Raw genomic sequence first — 10143 nt, 5'->3', positions numbered from 1 at the left:
GGATCACGTGCTTAATTTGTTTTACAGGTATGGGATCGGTTATCTGGAAACCTGTAATCCAGAAAGCTCTGAATGTCAAGAAGGCTTTCTCCCATAGACTCCATTTTATTCAAATTATCCAAAATTTTAAAAACAGTTTTCTTTTTTCTCTGTAATAATCAAACAGTACATTGTACTTGATCCAAACTAAGCCTATTGGGTTTATTTATTGTTTAAATGAATTTCTAGTAGACTAAAGGTATGAGGATCCAAATTACGGAAAGGTTTACCAGAAAACCCTGAGCATTCTGGATAACAGGTACCATACCTGTACTGGAGATTTTTACCAGTTGGGGAGCTAGGATTTGCCTGGATGCTAATCTGGATAAATAGGATAATGATTTTTTGTTCTTTAAGAAAGCAATTTGGAATTTGGCCCAATAAAGCAATTACTTTTGAGACCTCATTTTGTGTGATTATTTGCAGAGGGTTGGGAGTATTATCTTTGGAGCGGCTGGGAGTATTATCTTCAGATCGGCTTGGTGGATTATGTTCAGAACGGCTGGGAGGATTATTTTCAGAGCAGCTGGATTATCTTCAGAGCGGCTGTGAGGATTGTTTTCAGAGTGGCTTGATTATCTTCTGAGAGGTTGGATTATCTTCAGGTCGGATGGGAGGATTATATTCAGGTCGGATGGGAGGATTTTCTTCATTGAGACTGAGAGGAATATCTTCATATGGACTGAGTGAATTATCCGCAGTGCAGATGGGATCTTCAGAGCGATTGAGAGGAAACTGAGAGGATTAACTTCAAAGCTTCTGGGAGGATTATCTTCAGGTTGGATGGGATGATTTTCTTTGTTGTGATTGAGCGGATGATCTTCATATGGATTGAGTGAATTATCCGCAGTGCAGATGGGAGGATTATTTCTAGAGCGGTTGTGTGGATTATCTTCATAGCGGCTGGGAGGATTATCTGCAAAGTGTCTAGAACGATTCATTTAGGAGCGGCTGGGAGGATTATCTTCAGAGTGGCTGTAGAGGTAGGCAATTTGGGTGCTTTTTTTAAATTGGCACTTCCGAGGGGCCCAGCGCACAACCCAGCCTCCCTTTAAAGGGGTGGTTCACCTTCAAACAACTAGTTGTTTTCCGATAGATCACCAGAGATAATGACTTTTTCCAATGACTTTCTATTTTCTATGTGTCACAGTTTTTCTAATATTGAAGTGTAAAGTGTCATTTTTCACATTCTGAAGCAGCCCTGGGGGTCGCTGACCCTGTAAACTGTTCTAAATGGATACATTTAGTTGATACATTTCTTATCTTTGTCCCTGCTGAGCAGAATCTCTGGGTTTCATTACAGGCAGCTGTTAGAATTGATACAATAGTTGCTAATACTCCAGAGATGCGGCTGAGAAATGTATCAACTTAATGTTGCAAAATTGTAACAGTTCAGAGTCTGCACCTGATTTACTGAGCTGCTAGAATCAAACACCAGAGACAGGAACATTCAACTTTCAACATTCAACCGTAAAAAATAAATAATGGAAAGTAATTGAAAAAAGTTTTCAATCTGAAAACAACTGAATTGAAAAAAGTGTTTGGAAGGTGAACAACCCCTTTATAGAGGGTCCAGTATATCCATTTAGCTGTAAATTTAGTGACATATTCAGGGGCTGTAGCTGAGATTTCGTCAGAATGGTATAATTCACTCATTTTGTTTATCCAGTCCTGGATTATTGGGGGCTGCAGTGATTTCTATCATGTGGGGATCAGCAGTTTTGCCACATTGAATAGATGAGGTGCTATAGTAGAGAGGGACGGTGAAACATTTCTGGGACCATATAAAGGAACAAGGATACAGGCTGAGTTATACAGGGAACAATGAGTATATTTTGTGTATTATAATGCATAATGTACCCCTACTGTAAATTATAAGGATTTTAGAATCCATATAAAGGCACACGGCTGCGGTGAGTTATACAGGGAACTATCACTGTATAACTCATGTATTATGTATTATAACAGAGACTGTGCACCCTATACTGTCATTCATAAGGATATTAGAAGTCACTTAGGGGTTATTTGACAATTTAAAGGCACAAGGCTGCAGGCTGAGTTATACAGGGAACTATCCCTTATGTATTATAACAGATTCAGAAAGTATAATATCCCAAAAACGCTCTGCCCGCTTGGTTCAGGAAAAGGGTCCTCGATCAGGTCACCGGTATCCTGATATCTGTAACTCGATTCGTAAAGAAATGAGGAGAGCACTCTGCAAGCAATTAATGCTGTGGTTATCTTTTTATTACTTGACTACTTGTACAAGTAGTCAAGTAATAAAAAGATAACCACAGCATTAATTGCTTGCAGAGTGCTCTCCTCATTTCTTTACGAATCGTATTATAACAGATTCTGTGCCCTATACTGTAATTGATATGGACATTAGAAGTCACTGAGGGGTTCTTTGACCATATAAAGGCACAAGGTTGCAAGCTGACTAATACAGGGAACTCGGAGCATTCGTCATGTATTATAAGGGATAATGTACCCCCTACATTAAATAATAAGCAGATTTGAAGTCATTGAGGGGTTCTGTGACAATATAAATGCACAAGACTGCAGGTTGAGTTACACTGGGGACTGGTACAGAAGTATTATAGGGGATAATAAACTCCCATTGTAAATTATAAGGCTATAGACATCACATATAAATGCACACGGCTACAGGCTGAGTTATACAGGGAACTCTGAGTATTGTGTATTATAAGGGATATTGTACCCCCACTGTAGATGATAAGGATATTTGTAGTAGGGCCCCTTGCCACAATTGTTTTTAGCTCTTTATGCCCCAGGTCACCAATGTTTTTAATTTTTAGGGCCCCTTTGTCACCATTGTTTTTAACTCTTGGGGCCCCTTGCCGCCAATGTTTTGAACTCTTAGGGCCCCTTGCCACCAATGTTTTTAACTCTTGGGGCCCCATTGCCACCAATGTTTTTACCTCTTAGGGCCCCAGGCGACCAATGTCTTCAACTCTTATGGTCCCAAGCTATCAAAGTTTTTACCTCTTAGGGCCCCTTGCAACCAATGTTTTAACTCTTATGACCCCGGGTCACCAATGTTTTAACTCTTATGACCCCGGGTCACCAATGTTTTAACTCTTAGGGCGCTAGGCCACCAATGTTTTCAGCTCTTAGGGCCACATGCCACCAATGTTTTTAACTCTTAGGGCCCCGGGCCACCAATATTTTAACTCTTATGACCCCGGGTCACCAATGTTTTTAACTCTTAGGGCGCTAGGCCACCAATGTTTTCAGCTCTTAGGGCCACATGCCACCAATGTTTTTAACTCTTAGGGCCCCGGGCCACCAATGTTTTTAACTCTTAAGGCCCTAGGCCACCAATGTTTTTTTAAGATTTAAATGAGGGGAAGGTATTTTCATGAGAATTGTCACCTGACAGAAGCACAGATTTTCCATAGGCAATACATTTCCTCGTTTACCATTGCCTTTATTCGGACCGGCGAGTGTTTGACCAAAGTATTTAACCTACTGCCTAGTTCTACTAATAAATTTGATTTAGGTTGAGTTAGGTAACTGTTTAAAGAGTCTACCTTGACTAAAAGTTACTGTTCCAGGTTCATGTGCAGGATTGGCCCAACTTGCCCCTACCTTCCTTATTACCCCTCAAAGGGCTTCCTCGCCTAGCAAACAATGGAGTGTGTCATTGTGGGGGCAGGAAGAAATATAATATTCCTCCATCACTTTAGCAGGAATCCCCCACCCCAAAAGGATGTCTCATAACCTGGAGAGAGTGGTAACCAAAAAACAAATCCAGCACAGGCATTCCCCAATATCAAGCACCTTCATATACTAAATGTCTGGTATAGTATAAATAGGCTGGTGGGAAGTGGATGGAATTCCAATATTAAGAGGGCAATGGACTTGAATGGAAATGCTTACATTGTGGCCTATGGAGTAAACCAATTTTGTAGTTCCTTGCAATCATTTGAGATCAATATGTGTCCTTATGTCTTTCATCCCCATCAATGTACATATTAAGCAAATAACCCTGCAGAGATATTAACCCATTCCCTTCTTCAAATAAACCTCTGTATCAGCACCACAACCCAGTTTTACCCTTACGCTGCCATTTTGAGCAGCTCCCAGCAGTATTAATTGCCCTGTCACCCAACCGGTAGAATGAGGCACAGGAGCCCCTTTCCTCAATATTCACCATAGGGATTAAAGAAAAACAGAGACTTTTTTATGGGGAAACCTGTCGGAGAGCACAGGATTTATTAAAATTAACAGCTAATTTATATTTGGGCATCCCTAACGACCAATGATCCAGAGGAAGGCGAAAAACCCTAGAGTACTATGGGAACCAATCTGCACTGTAGGTAAAAATTCCTTCCTGACTCCTAGAAACGGCAGTCGGTTTTACACCCTGGATCATTTAGGATTTAGGCCATGGTGTTGGGTCGGCGGCAGCAGCAGCAGCAGCAGGCGGCGAGTCTTTGGGTGGAATGCTGAAAAGAAAAGATATAGAAAGTGTTGACATAAGAATAAAGACATACTTGTTTCCTTATGATATTAAAGGCTATAGGTCTTGCTTTAAGAACGCACTATTCGTTGGGCCTGTGGGGACTGTTTGGGTCTCTCTACACATGGAATGCCTTGGCTTATTATGAATCTCAGTCTGAGCCTGCGCCATTTAATCTTTTATACGCTTTGATCACCTGGCGCCAGTCCATTACCCAGTAGCAACCCATTTCCATAGGTGGATATCTAAGCCAGATGTCCAGCAGCCCTATAAGCGTTACCTACCTCCCCTGTTATTGGCCTACTATAGAATCGACACTTTATCTGCAGACTTATCTCTGTCAGCACCCTCTTACAACCTAAAGGCAGCCAAACATTGGTCTATGGGGTGCCCTCAAAGTAATCAGCCTACGGCATCAACAGACAGTGTATGATTTCCTTTTATTGTTCTGATTGAAAATGCTCAGAACAGCAGGAAGTAAAGTGGAGCTGCATTGGACAACATGAGGCATCTCTAGATAATGGGTAATTGTCAGTAAATTGATACATTACCCAAACTCTCCGGAGCCTCTTCATGATGGCCTTCCTGAACTGTTTTCGGAGGGTCGGCCTCTCCTCCACCAGAGGATCTTTGATGATCTCTTCTTCACCATCAGCTCCCTCCTCTTTCTCCTCCACTGCAGGAGATTGCTCCTCCGTCGTCTTCTCCTCCATTCCAGGGACTTGATGTTCTTCTGCAGAACCTCCTACTTCTGCTCCCTCTTCTTTCTCCTCCTCTTCAGGGACTTGCTGTTCTTCAGCGGGAGGAGCTGTTTCTTCATTTGTTGGAGCTTCATCATTATCTTCAGCTCCTTTCTCTTTCTCCTGAGAGGCAAGAGCTTCCTCTTCTGCTGCTCCAGGAGCTTCTTCTTCCTTTTCTTCCTCTGCAGGAGCTTGCTCCTCCATCATCTTCTCCACTGCAGGGTCTTCAGCGGGAGCTCCTTCCTCTTCCTTGTCTTCTGTATGAAGGGCTTCCTCATCTGCTGCTGCGGGGGCTCCATCCTCCTCTTCTTCAGCTGCAGGACTGTGTGCTTTTTTGCTACTAGGTTTAAAGGGAAGAAAATGAAAAAAATGGGTCATTATTGTAATTTGTTTCCAAAGTATTGCAACTACAATTCTGATCACTGGATGATTAAAATAGCCAGATAGCCTTGTACCTAAGAAATATCATTATACCTGCTACACACCTGTCCCTACTGTAACACATTGGGCAGTTACTGAGCTGAGTAAGTTCCATGCTAGACTTCACCCAGTGATACATGCTGAGATACATGATATGGTTGTAGGGACCTAAAAAAGTTTAACAAGTTTCTGTGCTATCAGTATGGCCAAAAGCACCAAGAGGTACGAGAAAACATCTAGTTTTTTTGAATACGTTATGTGCCAGTAAGTGTAATTGAAAGTGTTAATTGCAAAATACATACCTAGCTGCTTTCTGTAGCTTCAGCTCCCTCAGGAACTCATGGTGAAGCTGGGTCAGATGTTGGTTGATAGTCTGTGAGCGCAGGGCAGGCACAAGGATAGGAGCAAAGGGGAAAGAAAGGAGACAATTAGGATTATGCCTGTATATGTGCTGCTAATAGTACCTTTATATGCTGAGGGCAGTCAGGGTGTGGGATTCCCTGCCGGCAGCTGATGTTGTGAAATTATAATTGAGCATCAGCCTTTTCTCATCATAGGGAGAAAAAAAACCAAATTACCCCTTGTGCCGTTGTCCAGATTGCAATAGACCAATCAAAGTTCATTATCTAGCGGTTAAACACCCAAGAAAAGCATCAGGGACAGTGATCCCAGGGGAACTTACATTCTCCAGCCGCAAATACTCAAGCTGCTTCCTCCGGTTTCGCACTCGAGTTGGATGATCCTGTGGAAGAAAAAAAACAAAGTTAAGCGCTTCTTTGTACCAATGCCATTATTGTGGCCATGTGAACACTTGTAATAAAACCATTTTTGTTTCTGGTGAAAATGGCACTTGGATGGGAGACTTTAGATGCCCCCAGGGGAGCAGGAGATACAATGAATGATAATGTTCTAGATTATTATAGAGACACACAGTGAATAATAACCTCTCCTATAATATTATACTAGTGACACTTACAGGAGGCAGCTTGGCAGATTTCCTGAGGGCGGCATATTCCCTCTTGATCACTTCCTGTAACATAAAGAAAGAAGCAGCGTGAGATAAGAGCTGGCAATCTAATATCATTTGTTCCCTATTCATCTAAACATCTATTCTGCATTACATACCAGAGAGTTGAGCATTTTCCAGTAATGCATGATGTTCTCTTTGGCCCTCATCCTCGGGTCCACGTCGCATGTAAGAAGGAAGTGCTTTCTGAAAAAGAAAGATATCACTGAATGTTAATAAAACATTTTCCAGCCGTATTGCCCTTGCAGTTACCCCTGGGGCAATAGCAAATGATTCCCAACATGTAACAAGTCCATTTATGTTTTACTTACAGGACGATGTTCTCGCCGAATTCGACCCGGTAGTGATGTTCTGCGGGAAAAACACAATTCAGTTAAATACGGAGCTAAAGGGGGAAAGGAATTCACAAATAATAAAACAATGGGCACAACCTTAGGAACTGATAAATAATATAGGATTTTACCATAATAAGAAGCGAGGGCCTCAAAGTCCGTATGTTCCCCCCTGAAGTCCTTCAGGACGGAGTACAGCGTCTATAAGTAAAAAGAAAAAGCATTAGGGACAGAATACTAAGTGGCTCTGGCTCTGAGGAGAATAGAGACAGAAAGGGGTTTGGGTTTTTATGGGGCAAACATGCCAGGAATAAGGGCATTTTATTTTGAAAATTTAATAAACGTAGTGATTGGATTCCCTGGATTTCAGTTCTACCTGAGTCACATTGTTTGGCAGCTCCAACACGTATCTATATATATACATATACATATATATATATATATATATATATATATATATATATATATATATATATATATATATATATATATATATATATATATATATATATATATATATATATATATATATATATATATATATATAGTGAACAAACAAGCCGCACTCCAAGGACTTAATTTTGAAAAATAAAGGTGAAGTTTTATTTCAACGTTTTGGCTCCTTAACTGGGGCCGTCTTCAGGAGCCGAAACGTTGAGAATAAAACTTCACCTTTATTTTTCAAAATAAAGTCCTTGGAGTGTGGCTTGTTTGTTCACTGCATACTAATGTGTTCACGAGCACCCAGGCAGCTGTGGATTGTTAAGAGTGCAATATATATATATATATATATATATATATATATATATATATATATATATATATATATATATATATATATACGTATATATATAAAAGGAAGCAGACAGACAGCTGCTTAAGGAGAGCTTATATAGAAGAGTGAAAGGGAAACACCAGTTCAGATGAGAGAGGATTGTTTTACACTGAGGCATTACCAGAAGAGATGGATTTCTCTGCTTCTTGTCCATCGTTGAAACCTAGAGGGACAAATAGACATAATCAGCCAAAATGAAGTCAAGAGTTGTTCCCCTTTAAATGAACTTTTAGTATGATGCAGAGAATGATATCCTAAGACAATTTTCACTTGGTTTGCCTTTTTTATTATATGTGGGTTTTGAGTTATTGAGCTTTTTCTTCAGCAGCTCTCCAGTTTGCAATTAAAGCTATCTGGTTGCTAGGGTCCAAATTACTCTAGCAACCATGTGCTGAAGAAAAGTAGCAATAACAATAAATGTGTAGCCTTACAGACCATTTGTCTTTTGATGGGGTCAGTGACCCCCATTTGAAAGCTGGAAAGAGTCAGAAAACTATCGAAAACATTTAATGAAGACCAGTGGAAAAGTTGCTTAGAAGTAGCCATCCTATAATATACTAAAATATACATTAAAGGTGAACAACCCATTTAATTATTTCCTTATCTATATTCTCCCATTTGTATGAAACATTGTTCCAGTCAATGATTAAAGCCCATTATTAATGCTGTTGATGGATTGGCTTCTTATAAATACAATATACAGTAACCGTATGGGCTCATATACACAAAGCCACGTGGGACCCCCCAAGTGAATTGATGACAGACTCTCTGAAGAAGAAATCATGTGCTGAATCAGTTGAATTTGCAAGATTACCTCTTAAAGAAGATTCTCCGATGGGGAAAAAATATAGGGGGCGGCACAAGGCCGGGCCACCCCAAGGGGGGTCTCCCTAAGGAACCCCTGGCTCTCTTACACTGTTCAGATAAAGATGTAATTATATGAACAATGGAGAAGCCAAAAAAAAACTCCCAGGTGTTAATGGGCAGGTGTGAATCACCGAAGTCGCGGTCCAAAAATGCAGGAAAGGCACTGTAGCAATCTGTATAGAAAAGAGAATATAAAGGCAAGTTAAGGAATTTAGCGCTTAATATTTCCTATTTAATACAGAGGAAAGCAGAAATGTATTTCCCCTAAAGTTTGAGCTTTGTATCAGTTCCAGCAGGTACTGAGCCTCAGTCTCTAGAATGCTGGAAGTTTCCTCACACAGTCAATTAGCAGAGAGCCCTAAATAACTGCCAAAGTCTGTGTCTCCCAACCAGCACTAACATTAAAGGCTTCTCCCAAGCACATTTTAGGGGAAAAATCTCCAAATTCACTAAAATCAGGGAGAGGAGCAACATCTGCTTGGGGGCGTCACCTAACCTTTTCCCCCTCTTGTTTTTACTATAGTAAAGGTTATTTGGCAAAATATCTCTTAGAGGGAATATACACTTAACCAACCAACGGACTAAACCAACTGTCAAACCCTAGGTGTAAAGTCTCCTCTCTTCTATGGGACCTGCTGTATGTCCCCCACTCATCACCCCCAACTGTCCCCATGGCACGTGCCTCTGCTTGCCACCCCTAGTTCCTTATGGTGTGCTACAGGGTCCCCAAAAGTTTCCTTCTGTAGATAATGTGAATATTTGCTGGCAGCCCTGCATAATGCCAAATGCACAAAAAGTCTGTGTCCCCCCAACCAGCACTAAGATTAAAGGCATCTCCCAAGCACATTTTAGGGGAAAAATATCCAAATTCACTAAAATCAGGCAGAGGCACACCACCTGCTAGTCTGTGGGGGACATTGCCCAAATTCCCTCCTCTTTTTCCACTAAAATAAAGGTTTTTTGGCAAAAAATCTCCCAGAGGGAAAGTACTCTTACCTCTCACCACAGGGCCAACCAACGGACTGAACCAACTGTCACATTTCCAGGTGGAGGTCACCTCTGTCCCCTGCTCTTAAAGGGGAAGTGTCCCCTGTTGATGAGTGAGGTTTATATGACATTTATTTCTAATTAGATGTGCAGCACATACACAGACTATTAAGTACACAGAGCATTGCTTTGTATGTGTGGCCTATTGAGTCAGTGCAGTTAGTGCGCTGCCATATCTGTTGGGTCCATTCATTCATCTGCCATGGTTCCAATCAGTGCTGCTGCTGTTGCTCAGTCTGGTAGATCCGGGGGTCCTTGGCTTGTAGGGGGTCCCTTCCTTAGCCTTAATAGTGGGTAGAGATGGTGGATCTCATTGTTCTTGTTATTTATTGCTTACTGAGCATTTTGTG

At 41.1% G+C, this 10143-nt stretch overlaps 1 protein-coding gene across 1 annotated transcript; it reads right to left on the bottom strand.

The window, feature by feature from the left end:
• Positions 1-754: 754 nt before the first annotated feature.
• On the bottom strand, positions 755-7046 carry LOC121396024 (neuromodulin-like). The gene is made up of 8 exons (XM_041570619.1): positions 7024-7046; positions 6811-6898; positions 6662-6715; positions 6368-6427; positions 5988-6058; positions 5077-5605; positions 4478-4511; positions 755-966 (listed from the first exon to the last, which is right to left on the bottom strand). Exons 2-8 carry the CDS (start codon positions 6859-6861, stop codon positions 755-757), a joined length of 1011 nt encoding a protein of 336 aa, XP_041426553.1. The 5' UTR covers positions 6862-6898; positions 7024-7046.
• Between the last annotated feature and the right edge of the window lie 3097 nt (positions 7047-10143).

The sequence above is a fragment of the Xenopus laevis genome, chromosome 7S (assembly GCF_017654675.1).
Source record: "Xenopus laevis strain J_2021 chromosome 7S, Xenopus_laevis_v10.1, whole genome shotgun sequence".
NCBI lineage: Eukaryota > Metazoa > Chordata > Amphibia > Anura > Pipidae > Xenopus > Xenopus laevis.
Note: the sequence above shows the minus strand (reverse complement) of the source record. Positions and strands in the feature narration are given on the sequence as shown.

Bases quoted from the DNA above. Each gene is read 5' to 3' on its own strand.
- LOC121396024 (XM_041570619.1), bottom strand. From the start codon at position 6,861: ATGAGGGCCAAAGAGAACATCATGCATTACTGGAAAATGCTCAACTCT. The intron at 6,428-6,661 runs GTAAGTGTCACT...TTTCTTCCACAG, and splicing joins AATCTGCCAAGCTGCCTCCT to GATCATCCAACTCGAGTGCG. The intron at 967-4,477 runs GCTGCTGCCGCC...GAATCGTTCTAG, and splicing joins ACTCGCCGCCTGCTGCTGCT to ACACTTTGCAGATAATCCTC.